General features: G+C 38.0%; 1 protein-coding gene across 2 annotated transcripts in view; it reads right to left on the reverse strand.

Moving 5' to 3' along the window:
• Positions 1-7,003: 7,003 nt before the first annotated feature.
• Positions 7,004-25,065, reverse strand: part of mtnr1bb (melatonin receptor 1Bb) — a 48,740-nt gene continuing 30,678 nt past the window's right edge. Inside the window, exons 2-6 of one of the 2 annotated variants that reach the window (XM_067608172.1) lie at positions 16,126-16,244; positions 15,667-16,011; positions 14,660-15,045; positions 12,451-12,459; positions 7,004-7,334 (exon numbers count right to left, since the gene is read on the reverse strand). In XM_067608172.1, the coding sequence (XP_067464273.1) occupies positions 7,274-7,334; positions 12,451-12,459; positions 14,660-15,045; positions 15,667-16,011; positions 16,126-16,244 (920 nt within the window). In that variant the 3' untranslated portion in view covers positions 7,004-7,273. Of the gene's footprint in view, positions 7,335-7,576; positions 15,046-15,666; positions 16,012-16,125; positions 16,245-25,065 lie in introns of those variants that run through there. The other variant, XM_067608171.1, reaches the window with a different exon arrangement.

Here is a 25,065-nt window from a genome sequence, read left to right on the forward strand (position 1 = left end):
TAGAAAAGTAATCATAGTATAATTACTATTCACTTTATTCATGCTTACTGAATAACTGGCATAAATAAATGGTGAGAGGCAGCAGCAATGATTTAGTAAATGTAATAATTTACTCTGAAAATAAGACACTGTTGTTATCCCAAATGTAACTGTTTAATTCTAAATAATGTTCACAAATAAACATACATTTTATATTTAATATATATATATTTAAGAATAACAGTTCTTATCTATTAGTTATGTATAAAAATATAATAAACTAGAATTTGCAATGCAAATTTCTGAGGCATTTTTTTTAACACCATGAAACTTTGCCAGTCTAGGAAGACACTTCATAAATGTCTCTTTTTTACTATCTACAGCCTATATGATATACACTCACTGGTCACTTTATGAGGTACACCTGTGCAATCTAATGCAATCCAATACAACATCTCTGCCATAAATTCTACTTTTATTAAGCTTATACATTTTCAGTTTTTGTTGATATTGTCGGAAAGGTGATAATTCTACTTTATGTTTATTAGTGAGGTCGTATTGTGTGGTGGTGGTGTACTGGAGTGCATTATATTGAATGGTGTTCCTCATATTATGCCCCCCTCATGTATGCTAATGGAGTGGACAAAATATTAGAAACACCATTCAATATAATGCACTCCAGTACACCACCAGCACCACCCACTACGACCTCAATAATAAACATAAAAGAGAATTATCACCTTTCTCACAATGTCAACAATAACCGAAAATGTATAAGCTTCGTAAAAGTAGAATTTATGGCAGAGCTGATGTATTGGATTGCATTAGATGGCACAGGTGTGCATAATGAAGTGGCCAGTTAGTGTATATGCTTCACATTCTATGGCTCTTACTGCTTATGCACACTGTATAGTGGCTACGCTGCAGCTGGTTAATTTATTGAACATCAGATCTCACACATTAATCCTTTTCTTTATGCCCTTTGTAAAAATATACTGTTATAGAAAGAGTGAAAGGGGAAGAATGAGAGTGAGAGATGTGAGAGCGGGGAAAAGAAATTCAGATTCAGAACCTTTTTTTTCCTGGGGTAATTTCAAAAGCATCCCAGGAACAAAGGACTAGTAAAATGAAGTAATATGACTCTTTATTGACACTTTGACATGATAATAAATGTAAAAATGACTCAGACAAAATTCACTCAGCCCTTCAGACTTACTGCTTTAATAATTTCATCTTGGTGTTCAATCTAAAAGGGTACAGAGGACAGTAGAGCAGGGTATACATTAAATCCTGCCCAACCAATTACGTGCTTCCTGCCTATTTCTGTTTAAGATAAAGTTGATCATCTGAGCTTAAAATACATGCTCTCCTTATTGACTTCACTGGTAACAAGGCACCATTCCATACTTCACACTAATAACTTCTTAGATAGACTGATACATTAATATGCATTTCACGCATAGGCAAATACATCATAGCTCACTTATACTGCCATACTTGTTATAATATATAAGTGTAGCTTGCTAATGAAGGCTGCTGTTGGGGGATTCAACATTCAACATCTTATCTTCATGAATTAAGATAATACTTATATTGCCACTTAAAATCTGTGAGAACATGAATTATTGAGTAATCCATAATTCCATTTCAGATGTTAATGATCATATGCAGGCTACACCTTCATAGATAGTGATTTTATTCAAGCACCATTATGTCTGTGTTGCAGCTTCACAATCACTCTTTTTAGACATACACCAAGTCAGTCTTGGCTTTTACCCATTAAATTAATATACGTCCAAATTCAATAATAAAATGTGCCTGTATCAGAGCCATAGTTCTAGCTCATAACAAAATATTTCTATTACTTTAGAAAGATTCATGTCCTGTACAAAAATGAAAGAATTGTAAAATCAAAACAAAGGAGACAGGCAGGGAAGACTGTCTTTACTTCAGGAAAAAAAAAGCAGTGGGAGTAGAGGAGACTATACAGTAGCAGAGGAAGGCAGAAGGTGGAGAGGGGGTCTGAGGTGATTCTTGTTGAGACTAAATTTATTCTTACAATGGATAGAAAGTGTGAAGTAGAAGCACTGGTGCTGGAGTGAGTTACTTATATTACTTTAGAATCTAATCATATGGAGTTTAAGCAAAATTTAAACCCAGATGTTTACACTAGAGCACATTTATGGCGCTTAATTATTTCAAGACACGTGTTTTCCTTTCATCCATTCATCCATTTTCTGAACAACTGTACCCCACAGCTTGCTCATTGTTTTCTGGTTTACAGTCTATCGCACACAAACACATTCAAACTCAGCATCACATCTCCAATTTAGGGCTCCCACATCACCCGAGCTGCATGTCAGTGGACAATGGGAGGGATATGGTGCACCTGGCAGAAACCCACACAGACAAGAGGAGAATGTGCCAACACCATGAGTGCTAACCACTCTGCCACCATACAAACCGCAACATAAGAATGAGGAAGCTTAATGATGGATACAAGATCCTGTATTCTCTAATCTAACATTGATAGAGAATATATTTAGAATGGGGTTTATGGGTGTAATATTAAAAACAACTGAGATCATTCTCTGGACAGATGTACCACCCTCTCTGTAAATGAATCCTCTCATTTTGAGTCCCAAACAGACAAGAGTCATTACATTATCAATGAGGTAGTGTAATAATAACTGACAAAGTACTAATCAAACCAGTCAAATCAAGCTGAACGATGATGGAAAATGTGACAGCACACATCAATAAGTGCAGTTGTTGATGAAATGGAAAAAGTATTTTTACAGACACTGCATTGCACCAGCAGTGACATTATTTTAAGTATGGCCCGGGATGGAAGCTGAGCTCACTGACTTTTGGTATTATGCTATGATAAAATACACTGAAAAGAAAATGAAAAAAAAAAAAAAAATCTAATCTTCATCTCTGAACACTAGCGAGATGCCGAGGAGCATGGAGGCTTTGTTGCTTTACAGTTTCGGTTTGTTTAGGCCTGTTGTTTTTATAACAGAGAGGGCAAGTGGTTGTAGCATCTGTTGTCATGACAACCAATGGGGCAACACTGGTTGTCTCAGCAGCTATCAACAGTCTTCAGACTCATTTGGTCATCAGCAAAGAAGAGACAGCTGACTTCTGCAGGAGTAAGTCAGTGCACTTCTGCCAGCTGCAAAGTACAGTAATTGAAGGTGTTTGATTGTTGCTCTTGAGCAGCACATGAGGAGCTTGATGGCAGCGAAACAAATGTAACCAGGATGAGGCAGGTCAGAATAAATAGTTTTTGAAGTGTTTTTCTGTTGGCCATGTTTGTGAACCAAGTCTGTTAAGACTTACAAAGTCAATGGGGAAGTACTGTGCCAAGTCAATTCTCTACAAAAAAAGAGTTTACAGTAATTGCAATAGTATTTGGCAGATGTAAATAAAAGGTAATATCTCTTAAACTGTATTTGAACTGCAGTCCACTTGTCATTGTTACAGCTCAAACCTATTAAACCTTTAACAAGTGGCGGCAGTCAGTCATCTTAAGTTGTGTAGGGAAGGTACTGTATGACAACTTGGATGCAGTTCAGAATGAAACATAACCGTGTGACTAACAGGGAACCATATGGGAACTTTCTCTTAAAGTCCCAAATGTCCTCTTTGTAATGTTGCAATGTGACCATAAAATAACCAGAATGAAATGTCCCCCTAAAGTCATATAGGTAACATTATTATATGACCAACCCACATGCAAACGTTCCTCAACGAAACGTTCTCATATGAGCAACAGGGGACCATATGGGAACGTTCTGTTTACACCCCAAATGTTCTCTTTGTTACATTGCTATGCGACCATGTGAGTTTAATATTCCCCTAATGTCATATAGGGAACTTTGAAATGCAACACTTTCATGACCAAAAGAGGATGTTTTAGGAACGTTCCCAATGTTCTGTAAAGGTTTGGGACCTTCATGGCCTTCAGAGAACTTTTAGGAAACAATACGCAAAGTGCCCAGAATGTCCCCTCCTATGTGGGTACAGACTCCTGCTGTGAAGCCAAACATTGATTAAACCCACAACGTCTCATTTAAAGTTGTAGTAGAGATCCCGAAGTTTCCAAAGATGCCAACTTTGAGAGATGTCAGGCTGAATTTTGGGGTAATGTGTATATATTTCCATTTGATGAAATATATGATAACATATATTTTATGATGCAGCCATAAAAAATTTTTTTTTGAATATTTCACACAGTGTAAACATCATATAGCTTCAATAATGTGTTGGAAGAAGCTAATATAGAATATATATGACTCTGTCAGACACCTTAAAGTAATAAAAGGGGTAAACTGGATATTAAGAATTAATCAAACAGACAATACTGATTTATGTTGACAGAAATCCAAACACTTGTGTTTTTTACTTAATTGCAGAAAATACAAATTCAAGACAGAGTACATTTTTTAGACATACAGAATCAGTTTATACATAGATGTATTATTACAAAATACACTCAAGACAAAATACCATGAGTCATTTGATCCCATTCCTTTATTTGCGTAGTCCATACAGTGAAGTATCTGCCATGTTATCTCTCAGTCTTAAATGTGAAAGGGCCTATGTGTCAAAAGGACACTCAAGTTTAGAGCACATGTTTTCTAAATCAAAAATTAAATTAGTATTGGAGCATTTTCTCTCCATCTTACTATACTTACAGCTGGTGTCTCTGACATTAATGAATTGCTAAGAGGGCTTCCTCAATTAAAAGCTTTCTAAATAAAGATCCACACAGTATTTACCTCATAAAATCTATGGCTATTACATTAAGTACATTTCATAAAAGAGTGCCCTCTAATCTCTGCTTTAAAGGGAAATGAAATTGTGCAATATTGTTTCTCGGTGAAATTAATACAGGGACGAACAAAGTTAATCTAACGCATGGCTTAGTTCGTTAATCCACGCATTAGATGCAATTAAAGTCCTCTTTTACACACTAAATGTTAATCAGAATTATTAAAGGCAAGCACAACCAGTCAGCTGAGCCTTAATATGAAAATTACCCAGCTATTGGGAGACAGAGATGTCAAATGGAAATGTGAGAGTAAACTCACATGTAAGTAATGTTGAATTTCTGATCTTGTGAACTTCCATGCAGTGGAGTTTTTTTTAAGTGGGGTAAAGTTACAGTTTGATATGTAAGTGAAGAGTGGATGAATAATTAACAAAATTATCATACTTGAGAAGCTTATTAATCACTTTAATATCAGCTGACTTGCTCAACTGTGGCAGCAGGTTGGGTGCTGTGAGTTTTCATCTGTGCGGCCCCCTTTCTCATAGTGGTTGGAGAGGCTGTCCTCTAATGAAAAGTACACAGATTTGAAGGTTAACACTTGCAAAATCCCTACTTAGATTTTTTTTTAAAATGTCTTATCGCACAATTTCCAAGAAATTACCATTTTATTCTTTTTAGTAAAGAAAGTGTTATTTTCTCCACATGAAAAATATTTTATCCTGTGTATCAACAGCAAATATTGTTGTTCCTCTGACATCCCATCATAGCAGTAGTGTGTGCATTGAGTTTGATTATGGGGATGAGTCAAGACCACCATCTGGATATCGTCCACTGCAATTATTCATCTTGAGCTAGCAGTAATTTCTTTCAACCACATCCCCCTTTCTTAATCATAATCCTTGCCTCCAGTGCTGGATCACCTCCAGCCACTTGTCCGTGTCCTGCCGTCTGCTAAAATCTAATCTGCATTTACTTTTCCGAATGCCTTATTCTGTCAGGCAACTGTCGGGCAACAACACTACACAACTATAAACGAATTCATAACATTGTAAGCAAGCGAGGAATGGCTAAAAACACGTCTGTGTCATGCACTGATAATTGGACAATTATTTTTAAAATTAAAAGTGCTGAGACTTGTAATTTGTGAGGGCAGACTAGTTGGCAGAGGTGGTTCAAAGTAAATTCAATTCAAGTTTTACAGATAAAAAACTGTAAAAAATTTCAAATTAAAGGATTTATATTTCCACCATTGCCTAAGTCGATCCAACCTACCTTTACATAACCTTTAACTCCACCTCATTCACATCCCCATTCACATCCTCATCTTAAAGGATAGGTTCACAATTTTTCAAGTCAGATGCCTAAATGTACGCTGACACTTTTTTTTTTTTTTTTTTTTTTGCTGTAATCATTCCTCCTGTTCGTACTGGCCATTAAGAGATCCCTTCAAAATGCACTTTCAATGTAAGTGATGGGGGACAAAATCCACAGCCCTCATTCCATGAAAACATGTATTTGGAGATAATATGAAGCTTCAGTCACCTAAATTAATTAAATCAAGTCAATATCTTTCAAAGTTAGTCTTTTTAGTGCCAAATTCCCTCTTTTTGTTACAATCCTTCCACTGCAGCTTAACAGGAAAACACTGTGACAAATTAACTGTGGAAGATATCCACTTGATTTGATTAACTCACATGACTGAATCCTCATATTCAGAAAAACAAAAACAAAAAACTTTTTGAATGCATCTTTTCTTAAAACAAGGACAGTAGATTTTGTCCCCCTCACTCGCATTGTAAGCACATTTGGAGTGGATCTTCTAATGGTCAGTATGAACAGGAAGAATGATTACAGCAAGAACAACCTGTTTCAACATTCATATGGGCACCTGACTGTTGTTTTAAGACTGACTTGAAAAATTGTGAACCTATCCTTTAGTATGCCTTCCCTAGAAAACTATCTATCCATCTCTCCCACCCGTATAAACGAAGAGTTGGGAAGGCTTTACAAGGGCAAGGCAGCAGGGCCTAGTGGCATAAGGGAGTTCAAAGTATGCACCACTAGCTTGCAAAGGCTCTCTAGCTTCAACTCAACTGAATTCTGAGCCTTACGAGAGTGCCTCATTCATCTCCAGGAAATTTGTTGGATTTAGTGAATCTGTGGTTAAAGGAAACCTTTTAACCACTTACTAAGGTATGAAATATGAAACACAATGTAGAAAAAGAGAGCAGTAAAGTTGGTAAAAGTCTGCTGATTCATGCTGTCCTTTAACATGCTTATCTCAGACTGTATTTCTGATGGTTTCCCAGATGCATGAATGAGCAAATATCACAAAGCATAAATGATATATTCATTTTATTTTCCATAACATCATGTTTCAGGAGAACTGTACACATAATGCATATCTTTTTTTTTTATTTTTATTTTTTTTATTTTTTTTTTTACACACAGTTCATTTTGATGAGACTCAGTGTCACAACCAAGCCTTTTTGAGTGTTGAAATTTCAAATTCCATTACATTCCACAGATTTCCTTTTGGTTCATGTTACTCAGACTGTCCTCTGGGCATTGTGGTCTGCATCTGTTGGCGAATTCTTGTCCACGAACATCGGTCATAACGAACAACAGACAAGCATGCACATTCACACAGCCGCTTGAACAGAACACAGTTATCAAGACACAGTAGTCAACTGGCTTAATGCCTGAAATGCAAAGTTCACTCATCAATTTCCAACCACACTTAAAGACATGTTTAATTGTCTGCTGCACCAGAAAAGTAATAAATCAATACAACATTTTTTTTTTTTTTCACAAGAGCCATTTATGACTTTAAGATACATACTCAGTTGCCACATTTTGATTAGTTACAACCCCTTTTTATGAACCCCACGTCCGATGTGTGGACGTCCCACTAAAAAAAAACAGCAGGAATTGTGTAACAGCGTCAAGTCAGCATGAAGAGGAATACTTGTGTAACATTTCCAACATTTAATTCCCACCTGAAATAATTCAGGCTGCCGGCGAACAGAGATCCTACCTTTAACGAGTTGCAGCCAATTAAGTGGCCACTGGGTGTAAGTAATTATCAAGTGAAGAGGATTTGTGCTTTGCAAATGTTTTAATAGCTGTTTCATGAATGTTTTCATAGTCAAAGTTTTAAATATGTGGACTAGTTTATTCTTTGTAAACACTATAGTATAGGTGCAAACATAATATGTTTCACTCTGTCTCTGTACATTTGCACAGAGAAAAAGTGCATGACAACAAACTGTAAGTGCATGCCAATATGTTCCCAAGGCTTATCATTTTATTTTCTTCTTTGTGAAGGTATTTTGCACAAAATTTGATCAGTGTTGTGTCCTTGTCTATGTTAAACTGTGAGCAGCAACCCGTTAATGACTCAAAAAACAGTATGTCCAGATGAAAATAAAGGAGGAAAGGCTTCAGAGCTGCCACATGTACAGTTAATCATTTGCCCACATTGCTCAGCCTATTAAAACCATATTGGACAAGATATTTGTACTCTTGGGTTGTGCCATGTAGGCATGTAGCTTATAGTTAGTGGTTGTTCAGAGGAGAATATTTCAATTATCCCTCTCAGGTCCACAAGGTTGCCAGGTTTCTGCATAGCAGACAGTATCTGATCAAACAGTTACGTTGTATTTCCAATCATACAATAGCCTTAATTAGCATATTACTGTATGTGAACTTGTGTCGTTGTAGGGCTGATTTTAGTGGCGCCCTAATTCACTTTAACAATTTAATTAAACCCTGGTTTCCTTATCAAGTAGTTGTATGATTTGGGAATATATTTTATAGCAGCTGTGTTTATAGTGGAGTGGAGCACCACTCAAGAATAGATCACACGGTAGAAAATAAAAGTCAGAAACTCTGAAGTCAGAAATATCAGGGAATGACTGTTTTAGTAGAATGTTGACCTTGCATGAATATTGTGCATGGAGGTTGGGGCAGGTGCAAAAGGGGTGCCAACAGCATAATTCAGAAATCTGAGAGTGTGTCAGCTCATTATAGTGCACCACTCCAAATGATTAGTATTGCACATAAACCTTAGCTTTCATCTTCCAATGAAAAACGGTGTGACAACCTTCACTGCTTTACCACCTTATTTTGAAGGCAGAGTTGTATTTACACCATTGATATATATGTTGCTTTTTCAATTTACGTGTAATGTAATGATCAAAATAAACATTGGTTCACTGTTTGTCTTTTTTGACCCAGAACATAAAAATATGGTTTCACTTCATTTACAATCATGCATTCAGCACAGGCACACCAGTAGCTGCAGTTATGAGAAACTAACAACACTCTGCTGTAGCATCTGAGCTGGTGTAAACACAGCACAGCATGGCAATCAAAAGCCAGGACAAATCTCCTTTTTGGAAATAGGAAGCCATGTGCAACAGAATAAAAGAATATCCGGAACAATGCTTTCTATCAGCAACATCCAAAAATCTGTGAAAGTTGTTTCAATTACAGCTGAACAAGAACAAGAATGAACAAGATTCATATTAGGATTTGGAGGACTAAATACTTGCCTAATTGGACTGTTAAAGCCCAGAGAGAAATTGGAGCAGAGTGGTTAGTTTCTGAAAAACTAAAGCTATAAGGTTGTTATCACAATCCTGTTTCTCCCTAACTTGTTGCCACTCCCTGAATGACTCCCTGTCTCTTCTGTGTGTGTGTGTGTCTGTGTGTGTGTGTGTTGTGATGACCCTCTCCGCCCTGTCTGTCTGTTACTTGGTTTGTGTGGCTGCTATCTGTGCTGTCTCTGCAGATACTGGAGGGCAGCACCTGGGGCTCTGTGTTTCAGTGCTTCTCTAAAAACTCTCTTGGAGCTCAGTTGCTGTGTGCTCCCCTCCCTTTGGTTTTTGGTTTGGTGTTTGGCTTGTGTTTCTGCACCATACAACATTGCACTCAACTACACTGCTGATCTTACTGATTACACATGCCACTTTTAGTTTAGGTTCTCCTCTTATGTTATTCCTTTTCCAATTGACTTGGTTGTGTGCATCTTCCTCTTTTGTCAGGGCTGTGCAGCCCCGTTCGTGACAGTGTGTGTGTGTGTGTGTGATTGTCTGCAGGTGTGCCGGAGTCAGAACAGAGCCACGCCAGCTGCACCTCATCTCAGTAATCAAGCCCTCTACAAATACTCAGCCCTGCCACTTCCACTCTGCCAGATTGTAGACTCTGCTACCTGTCAGTGTTATTATGCTTCAAGCCACTTCTGCATTTATCCTGTTTTCTTGTTGTTGCCTGTTTCCCTTGCCTAACCCTGTCTCATATTTCCTGCAGTCCTGTCTGCTCTGGCTCCGGTCCCTGTCTCCTGTCCCTTGTCTCGTTCCCGCAGTTCCGCCGGCTCTTTTTCCGGCTCCTGTCCCTCGTCTCATCAGCCCTACTTCCCTGCCCTGGACCCCTGCTCTTCTCAGCTTCCAGCCCAACTACCTGCCCTAGCTTTAGTTTTCCAGCTACCAGTCCAAGCCTCCCTGGGCCTGCATCCCCTTTTCTTCACCTTACAATACATTGTTCCTACCATATCCCTGCCTCCTAGCCAGCCTGTGTCTGCATTTAGGTTCACCTGCTCTGCTCCACATAACAGTTGTGCTGCAAAGCTAGGCTGTAAATGATGGGAAACAACATTTTTTTTATGCAGATTGAAAAACAATGAACCTATACTCTAAGCTGGCAAGCAAGGTGTCATATTTGGTTGCATGTAGAAAAACACTCAAAGTATGGGTGCAGACAGAGAGCATATGGAACATAAATGAACTTAGTTACATAATTTTGCCATAGGGTATATAGGAAGAGAACACAAAGGAGAAGAAAGATAATATTTGTTCTTGTTTTGACAATTGAGTCTCCTGCCTGAGGTCTGCGTGTGATGCTGCAAAGAAAACTTTCTGTAGACAAATGTCCTGAATACATAAAAAGAAGCAATATGCAGGCAAGCCAAGTTTGCTGAATGGGTTCATTTTTAATAGAAAATATGGCACTTGCCGTAATATTTTAAAATTTGACACTATTGTGTTAACTGTAAGGCAGTACTTTGAAAGAAAAAAAAGACCTTAAAGGACCCAAGGTGTTTTAAAGTTTTTCCCCAGCAATAACTTGACAAAATGTATGTATACCCAACCCCTTCAGCTATGCCCATTTCTTTGGTTTAAATTGAAGTCTTCGCTTTCCTCCAAGTGCATCTAAAACACTCTCGAGATGTTTGAGCATTAATTTTCTCTGTGCCATAACAACATCACTTTTTTTTTTTTTTTTTTTTTTTGCTGTTCAGCTCTCCCTTCCCTGCAGCGACCTGGACACCACTCCCACTTCCCCAATGGTGGAATGACCTTCCCACCTCTATTGTCAGGGTAGCATCGTCACCACCTATATTTATCTAAATCTCACTAACATCCCCCTGTCGTCTACCTGCCTCTGCACCACAAATGTCAGTGTTGGCCTCCAAATATTCCTCCTCTGCTCGATACACTTTTGCATCTGTCCTGTCCTATGAATATTTATAGTATGACTTTGATCTGTTGCTGTTCTTGATATATGGCTTTGCACATTGTTTTATTTTTTTACCCTGTAAGAAGACACAAATGTGCTGCAAAATGAATTAAAATGTGAAAAACAGAACAATATTAAAATTACTGACTTGTTTTGTGTGGTTATAGAAGTTGATTCCAAATCACCTGCAATTGTATCACTCGACACTGAAAAAAAAAACATATATATATTTGCAGTGATGCAATGTACAGTACATCTCAATTAAACAAGAGGTTGTTTTAGATGCACTTAGCAAGTGTAGTGGAGTTAATGGAAAAAGAGGTTAAGCATAATCCAATTATAAACTTTTAATTGTGTGGGGTTATTGAGCTTCAGATACTGTATATTAAAAAACACATTTTGAATACATCTCCAATAACAATATACCACAATTAAAAACCACAATGACACTAATTTACAAAATATTCCTTTGAAATGTCTTCAGACTCCACTCATATGGCAGCTAATAAACAGCAAATGTTTTGGACAAATGTGTAACACAATAAAATGTTTGGTAGGCACCCTGAGATGGGAATACAGATATGAGCTGTACCGTCTCAACAATCAGCTAATAGGCAATGAACGTCACTCCATAAAATACAACCAAGTGACAGTATAATGCCTAACTCTTCCCCTAATGTTCTCTTTTTTTTCTTTCTTTTCCACAGTGAAAGCATCAAAACGTGTCCCTGGTGGAGTATTTTTTTATTATTTTTTTTATCAGAAAATAAGTTAACTACAGTAATTAATAAAAATAAATTACCTGTGAAATGAAAAGCTGAAATTTTGCATAAGTATTTCAGAATGAAGAACAAGAGTTGCCACTGCATAAGACTACCGTACATTGGATATTTGAAAAATAACTACTGCATCTGATGTAGGAGGCAGAGGAACTTGTGTCCATTCTATATTGTTTGCTGCACATTCAGTAAATGTATTCATCCACTTAGTCTTTCTATAGGGGTTGAAGGTGTTTTAACATGTGAGGCAGGAGAACAAACACCCTGAACTGCTTGTGTATCTTAGTCCTTTTGTCATTGTGCGATCTGGAGAGCAGCATCATTTACAGTAAATACGTAAGAGTTTGTGACATCTTGTTAAAGGTAAGGGACCATCTCAGCTACACAATTAACTGTATATGACTTTTTAGGTGCAACTGATGTCAGATGTCTTGTGTCGTGATGTGAGCAGATGATCACTGTGTTCCGAATTGCATAGCAAAGTGTGAATAAAGAATCATCCATGCTGTTGAACTTGACAAACTTACTGCATGATTTTGTTAATATGTTGACATAAATGTATGAGGTTGTGCTCTCCATTTGTGAAATGCCTCTGTCATACTTTCCTGCACTGTGGTTACTCTCTAAATCAGACTGTACTGCCTTTACCTTGTGAGGCAGCTGGATCAGCAAGATCACGACATCAAAAGATCACGCAAGAATCCATCTTGTCAGGCTTCAAGTTATGCGCTTGTGTCCGAACCACCAGTCATAATCAAATCAGCGTTGCAAATCCAGCTGCCTCGCAAGTTAAGATGGTGATAGACAGTGACAGACAGGTGGTTCATCTAGTCACCTGCCAAGTACTTTTTGAAAGTGCTTGCCCTTTACCAAACAGTTTCCAAGGACGACTTCTCAGATGGTTCTTGTAACAAATCATCTGGCATGTCAGGTTAGTACTACCTGAAGTGGGTTTAGATTTTGTTTTCTTTTGGTAGCCCTGACTCCACTGTTTTATATTTTTGGCAACGCATTGTTATAATTTACAGAATATGTTTTTATATATTGTTCATACATTGTATTTTATATATTGTATTTTTAAAAGGTGTAACCATAAAATAGATATCCTATACTGTTGTTACATGTTTGATAAAAAGTGCAAATGTGGTATGTTGAGATTGTTTATGCTATGCATAAATCTCATGCTGCAACTCTATTGTAGAAAATTAGCAAAATAAAGACAGCACTATATGTGGTATCTCACTGACAATGATATTGTAGTAATTTTTTGACATTAAACTGTTAAGTGCAGAATGAAATAATTGAAATTTTGGGGGGACAAAAAAAAACATTCAAAATTTCAAAGAATAATTTCTGTTGCAGTATCAAATTCATGTTTAGCCTTATTCCAGGAAACTGGCACAACAGTAATTATTCCTTGCATTGTTTTGCTCATTGTACACTAAGAAAACATTTTCTATTTCAAAGATTATATAAAGGATGGCTTTAAATGTAGCCTACACTGGCCTGTTGTATGAATTGGTATTGCAATAAAGTTACAGCATGGTCAAACTGCAGCAGCTGTAAAGTACTGGTGATATGCAGAATGATGGGTAAAGCAGCAATAGTAGATATGTACGTAGGTGTCCTCCACCTGCTACATCACATGCACCATCAAAATTTAAAACAGCCATGTTTGTTGACACATCTTAAATGGTTTGGTGCTAGTTTTGGTCATGACTTGCTTTGTATCAGCCATTACTAAGTGATTTTCCTGAATACATTTCATTTTTATTATGTTTATTACTAAGTTTCTGTGTCTTGTTCTTCGCAGTGCAGTGCAGGGTCAGACCAGGCAGCATGGGGTATAATGCTACTGCCACATTTAGGCATAGTGTGCAATTCTGACCACATCAATGTCAAAACATCAAACCTTGTCAGATTGATTTTATACTGACAGAATGACATCTCCTTTTTTTTTTCTTTTTTTACTAATCTGGCATTCAGGTGTGAGGCGCATTTTACTATTTGAGGCTTTTGAAGTTACTAAAGAGAGGTGCATGTTTATCAGTGGTTACCCAGTTTTGTGAAATATGTCTAAGAGTCTACAGCAGCAGACATTAAAGGATATTACATTTGTAATGTAATATTAATGTACCATTTAGATTATTTTTAGAGTAGTCATGAGAACAACATGAAACTGCGATCCATGGCTCAGTTCTCCCAGGACATAATAACGTCTCTTAAATTTTTTTTCTGCTTAATGGGTCACAGAGAAAACTTGCAAAATCATCCTTGTTTAGCACTACAGTTGTTGAGTTAATCATCCAAACAATAAACTTTCAATAAAATCATACGTAATTCTTCACAACTTTGCCCAAAATTACAAAAAAAAACATATCCACAGATGTAAACATCTTCACATGCTCCCTAAACTGACAGATGTCAGCCAATAGAAAACCACCAAGCCATGTATTCCAGTTTCATCTGTTACTTGATACTCTTTAGCTGCACAACTATCTGGATGTCACATAAAAATACAGGAATTATCATTTAACAGGCTTGTGGATCCAGATTTCAAAGTTGAGAATTTCATTCTTTGTTTATGCGATCTCTTACTGACTCATTGTTGTTGAGAGGTGGCGATTGCTTGCTCCGCATGCTCCTGCCGTCCGTGGCGGCCCGCGAAGTCTCTGTCACAAAAAGCCGAGTCACCCAAACAGAGGTGACAATGCGTTTGTACTCGTTCCTAAAATTCCTGTTGAGTAAGCCATAGATGATGGCGTTCAGACAACTGTTGAAATAGGCCATGAAGTAGCTGACCACAAAAAGCCACTCTGGGATACGGGGAGCCACGCGGGACGGATCTATGGCTACCGCCAAGCCAATCAGGTTAAGAGGAGCCCAGCAGATGGCAAACAGCACAAAGACCACAAACATGGTGATAAAATTCCGCAAGTCGCTGGGTCTGAGGCGAGGGCTCTCCTCAGTCTTCACTTTACGACGCACCTAGACATGACGAAACCACATAAGATAGAAAATTAGACTTTTTGTCCCTTTCCACCTCTCTATTTCACAAACAGACAGAAACCCACACATGCATTGACACCCACACATTACACAGAAACACACCCATATATTCACATGCACAACTATTCCAGGGATCTGGTCCATCTACCTGCCTGTCAAACATGGTGTCTCAGCTGAAATCACAGGCACTGACTTTGCCAAATCTTTGCAGTTTTTAAAAAAAAAAAAAATCCACACTTACTAGTAGTTAAAGATCAAAATGCTCAACTCAAATGTTGTATGTCAGGAAGTATTTAAATTGTTTGATGATGTATTTTGTCAGTATTCTGACATTTAAAGAAATTACACTGACTCTTCCAGTAAAGGGCCAATAATTAAAGGTCAAAACTTCTAAAGTCAGAGAGACCATATTTTCTGCATTACAGGTCCATTTTGGATGGCTCCTGGAGGACTGATGAATCTTGTTATTGTTTGGCCCATTGGGTGCCTGCATTATTTACAGCTAATGGCATATTTATAGGTTTATTTGCTTTGGCCTTTTTATACCTTTTGTGTGCCAGTAAAGACATAAATAACCACGTAGAGAATTAGAAGCCTGACCTGAATCACAAGTACCCAAATCCGTAGATAACAGAAGGTAACCACTGCGATGGGAACCAGGAAGTGAACCACCACTACAGCCACCGTGTAGGAACTACTGACATTCTGGGCGAAGGTACAGGAGTAGACCCGTGGGTCGTAGCGCAGGGAACCGACGAAGAAATTCGGAACAATGGCAACTACTGTGAGCAGCCAAATTAAGGCAACAAAGATCAGAGTGTTGCGATAGCTGTACAGCCGACTGTAGGAGAACGAATGACAGATGTAGCAGTATCTGTTTACTGCAATCCCAGTGATGTTGAAAATGGAGCCGATGACACTCAGCCCCATGAGGAAACCACTGACCTGAACAGATAAAAAAAGAGAATGCAAGTGTTTGTGTCAGACTGTGTTGGGTGTGAGGTTACTGGTAGTACACTGGTAGTAAACTGAAACATACTGTAGCTGATGTCGTCTTACCATGCATTGTGTGTTTCCTAGTGCCCATCCATCATGGAAAAGAGCATACAGAACCAGCGGGTAGGGGTAGAACGCCACCACAAGGTCAGCAAATGCCAAACTCACCACAAACACATTACCTGGAGAAGGAGACAAAAAGAGACAGCCTTAGTTTTCTTAAATGTATTTACATTAACTTGCTCTCTCTATAATGTGAGATGTTGTATTATGCCAATACCCTTATTATGCCGTTCCATTTAGATTCATCCTGTAATGTGGCTCTGATGGTTTGACCCATCATTTTCTCACCTCGGCATAATGCAATTTGCCTGCGTGAGCCCAGCCAATCAGAATAAACACATCCAACCCTGATGGCTCATGAGTAGTGTACATCCACTTTTGATGATGTTACATTTAAAGTGCTCATGTGTTTTGATCAATGCTTTCATTTTCCATTGTATGTGCTCTTTGAGGCTGACATTATGTTACAACGTCAGAGCTTGTCATCTTGCTACAGTACAGTGTTATAGTTGTGCACATTTTTGTAAATTGCATCAACAATTGCCACTAAAATTGGATTGCTACATATCTCTTACTTGGAAAATGACCTTATGTGAGTAAAGAAAATGCAGTTTACATTACATTATGTCTTATAATCACTTTAATTGAGTAAAATACTGGATTACTGCAATTTCTAATATGCTGGGATTCTATTTCAGCAATTCCAGTTTAGCAAGACTGTTGACAGAGAGGGCTGAAATTACATACCAAAGGTTTCTAGCCTCTGCCCCACAGTAGGTTGCCTCATTCCCGATAAAGTTTTATCAGAAATGACAGATTCGCTGTGTTTTGACAGAGTAGCAGGACAAGCGTGTGGACAGCTTCAGTGACACTGGGGCATGCAGGTGCTTTTTCATCTAGCAGACCCCCAGCCACATCTAAAGAGTGGTCTGTGGTTCACACTATCCAGTTGGTGCGTCGCATGGATCAGCTGCCTCACATTGGCTTGGACACCAGCTAATATCCAATTGTATTCATATAGGTGTACAGATTAGCCATTATATACTGACACTTCTCACTCTGCTGATACACTCAATGCCAAACCCTGAACTGTCAATGTATATTTGTTGGGGGGGATTAGTTCTCCCAGCAGAACCCTTATTCCTCCTCAGATTTTTTGAATGCTCCCTAAAAGAGCAGAGCACTTTCCCCCAAATCTAACAATATAACTATTTGCTAAAAATAATCCGTTCCACCACATTTCAAGTATATTTCCAGATATAATAGTGCAGAGCATTGGCAGTGTCTAGCACCGTCTATTCATAAGGAAGGACATGAAGTACTGTAGGGGCCCCAGGTCTTGGTGGAGGAAAAGGTTGAGGAGGGAAAATTGCCTGTGTGTCATATTTCCAGCCATCTCTTAAAGGGATTGGGGGTACTTGTCATGTCTTGTATAATCCATCTGCTCAAACCATGTCAAAAATGCGTGGTGCAAAGTGCACCTGAGCTTTATAGTTATACCAAGCATGAGCAGCTTACTCACATTTCTTTTTGTAACTACAGTATGTGCAAATGTGGCTTTGGTGTGTGGCTGTCAACCTAGAACTGTCACTGTGCACCATGATGCATAAAGCCAGCAATTCTTCACCTCCTGTACAAGGACAACAGTTTTCTCTTGGTTTGGTGGTTTGGTGGGGAAATCACTTTCTTGACTCTTCCATCATTTAAGTGTCAGAGTGCTATGACACAAATGGTCTGCTTATGATAGCAAGGAATAGAGTAGATCTGACTGGTCATGACTGAACTCAGTATATCATTGTATCAGTCACAACCAACAAACATATATGCTGATAAGAAGAAAAAGGCTGGACAATTACTTAATGTGCAGGTTAAAGCAAATTCAGTATGGCAACTTCAATTATAGACTGATAAGACTTCATACTCCAATGCTGTTCATTCTTTCTGGAGTATTTGAATATAAATTGGATCTGTGCCGCAAAGAAAAAGACCATACTGTTCACTGACAAGAGGGATGACGTTCTGTATCTTTTTAAAAACCTTAGCGTGGGTCTTTTCATTAAAGGGCTCTTCAAAAATGATAAAGCAGAAATTATCTTTTCAGACTGGATAGATTAATGGTCATTACTAACTGCTTTGAGTGTGTGTGGGCATGCATGTTCCACTTCAATAAATAAATTAGGCAGTGAAGAAAGACATGTAAAGCATGGAACAAACACAGAGGTACACATAAACCTGAGCACACAGAAGTGTACAATAAACAGACAGAAGGCAAAAAAGAAAAAAAAACAAAAAAACATCAGCCTGCTTGTCATATGATCTCACCTTGAGGCTACAGCAGTCTTCACAGGGACGACTTTTCAGACTCAAACTCAAACTTTAACTCACTTTAATTCTGTTCTGTAATACTTTTATTTTCATGTTAATGATCATCCAAAACATAGTGTTTCTTGTAATTGTCTTACTTATCTTCGAGCAGCATAAATTTTTGCTTGCTTTCACAAGCTTTTTTCCATGCAAATATGCCTTCATGCACTGTTAAGGCAATGTCAGTTTGAGCAAGCACCTGGGCAATAGAGCTTGTTAATAATTACTGCTCAAATTTTGGATCCTTAACCATTACATTTTTATATGAGCTTCCTAAAATGAATGCTCCAACAACTGTGCTTGCTAATATATGGCTTTTTTGAATAATGCTGTGCAATGAGCAGCCTGCTCATTGCACAGAGAATGAGATCAATTTTATTTGTGGTCATTGCGGCATTTAGTTGAAATTAGACAGTAAAACTTTTTAAATGGTTCTCTTAAGTTTATGAGTCGACAAGAAAGAATCCGCAATTATGTAGTCAAAATTAATGTACAAAGGCAGGCACAGAACAAAAAAAATTCTAGAAATGTTGGTGAAAGTTTCTTTTGTGTTGACTTCTGATCAGTTCACAGCTCATGACTTGAAACATTTTTCTCCACAAAACAAAAAAGATTTCTGCACATTCACAAAGTACTGTGAACAAAGGTTTTCTGATAATTATGGGAATTTCACTTTCCATTTAAATTTTGAACTGGGTCACCTCCAACACAACAAAGAGTGCCGCATATTTGGAAATGTGATAGTGGATAGTGTACTAAAGTTTTTAAGTATTCACACAATTATCATACAGCTGTCAAAGTCATGTTTTCTTTTAAAAAGGTCACCACCACAACATCTGAACTGTGTAATGTCTGAAATAAAATGACCATAAAATGACCCACTGTTCCATTGCACTGTGATGGCATCACACTACGTGTGAAATAACAAGCATTACATAAACCCCTGTATAGCTGTACAGCTGTTATGAAGCTCTTGCTCAGGCATAAGTGTGCATTAAACCAGATTTGATGTAGTTATGCCAGTTAAAATGTTTGTTACATTGTGTATGTTGAGTATTGTTTCACCGAGAAATATACTGAAGTGTGTTAATGTTTATTCATGAATGTGTGAGTAAAGTGGTTTAGTTTGTTTGAGAGGTAATGAGCAGAAAAGTAGTTATACATGATGTTACATTTGTACAACTGAGGGAATATTATGAGATGTGATGGTGTAACAGACTGTTAAATAGGAAAAGAAGTGATATATGATTTTTTTTTTTCTTTTATTCAAACAAAGAACTAATGGACACATTATCGTTCTGCTATAAAGTAGAAAAAACAAAGCAGATGGTGATGCAATTATCAACAAAAATGAGAAGGGGAATCCTTTTTTGTGATAGATTCTGTAGCTGTTTATGACTTCTCTAACCAATCAATGTTGTTAATGCATGAGGACTGCATAAACCTGCCACCGCTACACATGCGCTGCTTTGGCGTGGACCCAGGAAATCTGGGTCTGTACGTGAGAGCAGTGTAGCCGGCTGCTTCATTTTTAAGCCACCAGCCTGACAGGGAGCGTTCGGCAAAGCAGCAAACAAGTGCCTCACATGTGGTGGAGCAAACACAGATGCACAGTGACACACCTGTGAGAATTTTTTTTGAACCATCTGTTCACTAAGCTGTGGATTATGATGATGACCACATTTCATAATTATTCATAAATGAGAGTCTAAGCTTAAATGTGGTAATCTTGTTTCAGGGTTTTGACCTACACGGAGCAATGTAAACTACACTGCAACTTTATTTACCTGCAAACCCCTGGGAATGGGGTGTAATTTGAACAACCAACTGCTCGGAGACCTTGAATTTTTTTGACTTTCGAGATGAAAGCATACACAAATTTTGAAGTGTTGCAACCTATTTAGCTGCAGCAATCGAAGGGGAAATGAACAAACAAAATGCACAGTATTTTTAGTAGTAGTTTAGTAGTATTTTTTGCACTGCTGCTTGTTTTTTTTTATTTTTTCCTTTTATGTCTAATGGGCGGATTGGATGTTCTCAAGACTGCAGTTTGGACAGCTCTTCACGGGGGTATTCACATATACATAATTGCATAATGGAAATGTTGACTGAGACATAATCTTCTTTGTCAAAGCAATGCGTGAATGATTACCGTAATATACAATATTAGAACCAAAAGTGATTTTGTGCATTTTCCCTCCACGTTTGTAAGCGATGCCCAAGGGGAAGAGATTGCAATGATTTTCCTCTCATTTGCTTTTTTTTAATGTCTTTCCTGTGGGAGGACATGCTAGGCAGATTTTCCTTGTTTGCATTTAAATGTGTTTTTTTAGTGAGGGAACAAGGGCAAAAAGTAGACGGTAAGGGAATGATGACAGGAATGGGGACAGAATCCAGAAGGGAATGATGTGGAGGGAAAAGTGGTCAGGAGCGATAAAAGCTGCACTTTCATGTGGAAACGCTACATTAAAAGAGGGCAGCCAATCTCTTTTAAGGAGGGTAAGTAATACAATCCCCAAAGGATTTTGTAATTATGTTGTCACCTCTGGTCACTGCTTCAATCCGTTAAATATATGAACATGACACAAAGACAAAAAGAAGGCAATGCCTGACTCAATCTGCAGAGGTGAATGAACAAAGCTGTCAACAGGAAATGGAAAATTAGGAAGATGGCGGAAAAATAAAAGGAGATTAAAGGTCAGCAGAAGATGGGATTGTTAGCGACGGAGGAAGAGGAGAGAGAATAAGCCGATGACAGAACACAAGATAAAAGAGTAATCATTTTCTCATAGTTTTGTGGGCAAGGCAATAGACACTCTTGTCATCACCGCTATACATCAGAGCCCTCTCCATGGCACACAGAGAAATGTCTGTCTGTGTTTGAGGTTCTCATGCCAGCAGCTTCCTCACTCCACTGCCCTGCCAACTGCTTGGTCATATATGTCAATCTCAGTTTGGCCCTGCTGACAGCACAAGGGAAAGAAAAGGTCTTTTAGTCTACCACTTCTTCCACCATCCATCTATTCTTCATTTTGTCTATTCATTTAGCTGCCCTTCATAATTCTCAACCAAGGAAGTCTGTTTTGAAAGATGACCCTCCCTCCTCCCCTCCCACCATCTCACCCCTCCCTCCCTCCTAATAATCCTGCTTTTGTAACATCTGCCGCCTTATTTACAGAGGCTGAATGTGTTTCTCTGAGAAGAAAAGAGACAAAGCACATGCAGAGACTGATCAGGCCATATTGCCAATCTGAAATGGATTGAATGGACAAAATGAAGAAGATAACACTTAAACTGAACTGTATAAATTGCTGACTCTCCATATTAAAAAAAAAAAAGCATTCACAGAAGAAGCAAAAAAACGGCATCTAAACTTTAAGTCTGTTCTTATACAGAGTTCAGAATATGTACGCCATAACTAAATAACAGCTATCACCTCAGGCAAATACTGTAAGTTAAACTGTACACTCTTATAAGCTTTTACAGGAGCAAGGACAAACATAATCTACAGTGCATCCAGATCTGCTTCTGGTGTCAGTGTCACTAAAGCTGTAGCAGGCAACGTTGGGATTTGGCATGCTTAGATGACAGCTACAGGTAAGTATTAAAAAAGTGTGACTTCAAAAGCCAGACATGCCTTGTTTGTAAGGTTAATCAGTTTGGCAGGGGCCCTATCTTTGCCAGAAATGTAGAAGTCTGGGAGATGAAAGTGAAAAAAAAAAAAAAAAATCAGAATTAATGATGGTAAATGTCAAGACAATTCCTATCTGCAAACACTTTATCCACGTCTTACCAAGTATTCTGTTACAACATATTTGGCTTGATGAACAATTTATCTGACCCTCCAGTAAATTCTGTCTGAAGTGCAGGGAGGAAAAGTCATTCAGGTTGATTTAATTAGTATAAAAAAAACCCCCAAGGTTACATTTTAATTAGGGATGAGTAGCAATGTGTCCACTGAAATATGTGAGAAGTCCATTCGATCTGCCCGTCTTAATTTACCTGCAAGTTAGTGCTTGCCTCTAACCAGCTCAAATACATCAAATGAAGATATGAGCAGACATTTTCAGAAGCAGATCAATAAAAAAAAGGTCAATGCAGATTCTCTTTAGATTATAAAACTAGATTACAAAAAAAAACAATAGGCTATAGTTTGAAATGTGTAAGTACCACAAAGAACTTTAATTAAAAATTTAGAGTTGTTGTATTTTTCATATCCGCCCTGTCTTGTTTAATGTTTCTTACCGTCAAAAAGTCTCCATGGAATGCCCTCCCCCAGAAGACTGTCTTATAGTCAAAGTCATCTTATATTAGGACCAATATAGCATTTTCTGATTTGTAACCTCTGTTTATGTCAAGTTTAGGCTATTAAAACTACTTGGCTAAGGTTAGGAAATGATAGTGGTCATGGTAACAGGAAACCAATATTGACTGTCAATAAAAACAGGATGCAAAGCACAGTCACCGGCGTCAAAGTCAGACACAGCCAGCTTCCCACCCAAGAAGTTATGTGGTGCTATTAAAGTGTCATTCTACCTCCACTGTCTGAGCTTCTGAGTAAGAACAGTCATTATTCGCATGAGGTTGCTTGTATTGAATTTGTAAACAGGTCATGTTAAACATTTGAGCAAATGACTGATGCTTTTATTTTTCTGCTGAGGACAAATCACATGCTTACCTCCAACTCTAAAGGGCAACTTAGAGGGGATATATTATGCACATTAATAGGTCTATATTTTTAATCTGGAGCTCTACTGGAGTATTGTTGCATCATTTACAATTCAAAACACTTCTTATTTATTTCATACCCTTTACAAAGCCCCTCAGTCCAGCCTCTGTCTAAAACAGGCCATTTTATTTCCTGTCTTTTTAAGCCCCCCCTACTGATAAGCCCACTCTGTTCTGAATGGCCAGCTCTTTGAAGCTGCCCCTTGGCAGATATCCGCCAGCTGCAGAGGCTATCTCAACAAACCATAAAACAAACTATAGTAGTAGGATTTCACTACTTTTTCTCGTTCTTAACTTCTCAAATACATCTGTACATGTTCAAGCCAAAATCTGATCCGAAATATGAGAGTGGACAATGCAAACAACACATAGAAAACCCTTGGCAACAACCTTAGCAACCAAGGCCATGCAACGGCCGGCTGTTCATGTGCATGTGCTACGAGTCGACGCCAGCTTGTTGGTAAGATAGAAATAAATGTCTCAAACGAAGCATTCAGGGTAGGCTGTTTAACAAATTGCCTTTATGTAAAACAAACAGAAGGAAGTTTGGTTTTATTCCAGAGGCCATTAGACTTGTGGACAGCCACAGTAAAAGGACTGGTCACTTTTATGCATTAGCACTTAGACTCTTTTGTGCCTTGTGGTGTTAGACACTGCTGGCCAGCTATAGATTGGTAACGACCATCAATCCCAAGTGTGTTTAAACTCTTTCTGACATTGTCATATTTGTATTTTTTAGATTTCTTTTAAATGTGTGTCAATGAATAGCATATGTGTTCTTGTTTGCAAACGTGCTTGCCTCAAATTGCCCTTTAAGAGACAAGTATTTTGAATTCAATTGAAGATATCCAACATCATAACAGTATATAAATAACCAGAAAAAAGCATTATGTGTCCCTTTAAACACCAAGTTGGAAGGCAGTTTCACTGACATCTTCTGGTTGAAAGTGTCAACTCTTATCCACCTTTGATCACCTCTATATTACTGCAAAACTCCAACAACTGGAGAACAGAAAGATTTTTTAAACTGGTGTTAAGTTACTCTTACACAACAGCTACAGAGTCAAAAACACTTTGATTGGAGCAAAGAGTGTAAGAACCAGCTGCTGAATATTTCAGCGAGGTGATTCAGCTGTTGGTTGGCTGCTACTTTGAAAACAGGTTTGCAAAGAGGCTCTTCTTTTAGCTGCCCCCCTCAGGTCACCCTCTTTCTCTGCCTCTGTTGCCTCCCTTTAAAAGGTCACAGATTGTTTACAGTGTTAACAATGTGCAACATCCAATACAAAGCTTCATTTATAAATTACATTAATCTTCAGTAAGCACAATCAATGATTATTGTGCTACAGTGCTAAGCAACTAGCCCGAAGATATCTAATGCAACACAATGAAATCACTAATAGAGTTTTCACAGTGGGAGCATTAATAATTAATTTTCAATAAATTACATTAAAAACACTAAAAATAGCAAAATCTTAATATACATCACAAGAATAATAAGAGTATAAGTATTTTTGCTTATATAGTTTTTTAAATCTTTAATCCCATATTTTTCTACACAGTACATTTTAAGCATTTTTTATTCCTGGAAAAAGCCATTTGATGTGCTGTCATATCACGTTACTATTAAGGAGTTCAAGTCTAACACAAAACCCTGACCACAAAAATAAACATAACCCTCATGCTGTGTGCTCTACACGCTAATTAACAGAGAATCAATTACGGAGCTGCCATGAAGTATAACCTTAGTTTCAGGCAAATGTGCAAACCCACCGTAACTGCTGAGTAAATCATGTCCATTATGATAAGGAACAACTTAAATAATGTTCTGTCAGGCACAAAGAAAGAAGG

The sequence above is a fragment of the Thunnus thynnus genome, chromosome 13, assembly GCF_963924715.1.
Source record: "Thunnus thynnus chromosome 13, fThuThy2.1, whole genome shotgun sequence".
Taxonomy (NCBI): domain Eukaryota; kingdom Metazoa; phylum Chordata; class Actinopteri; order Scombriformes; family Scombridae; genus Thunnus; species Thunnus thynnus.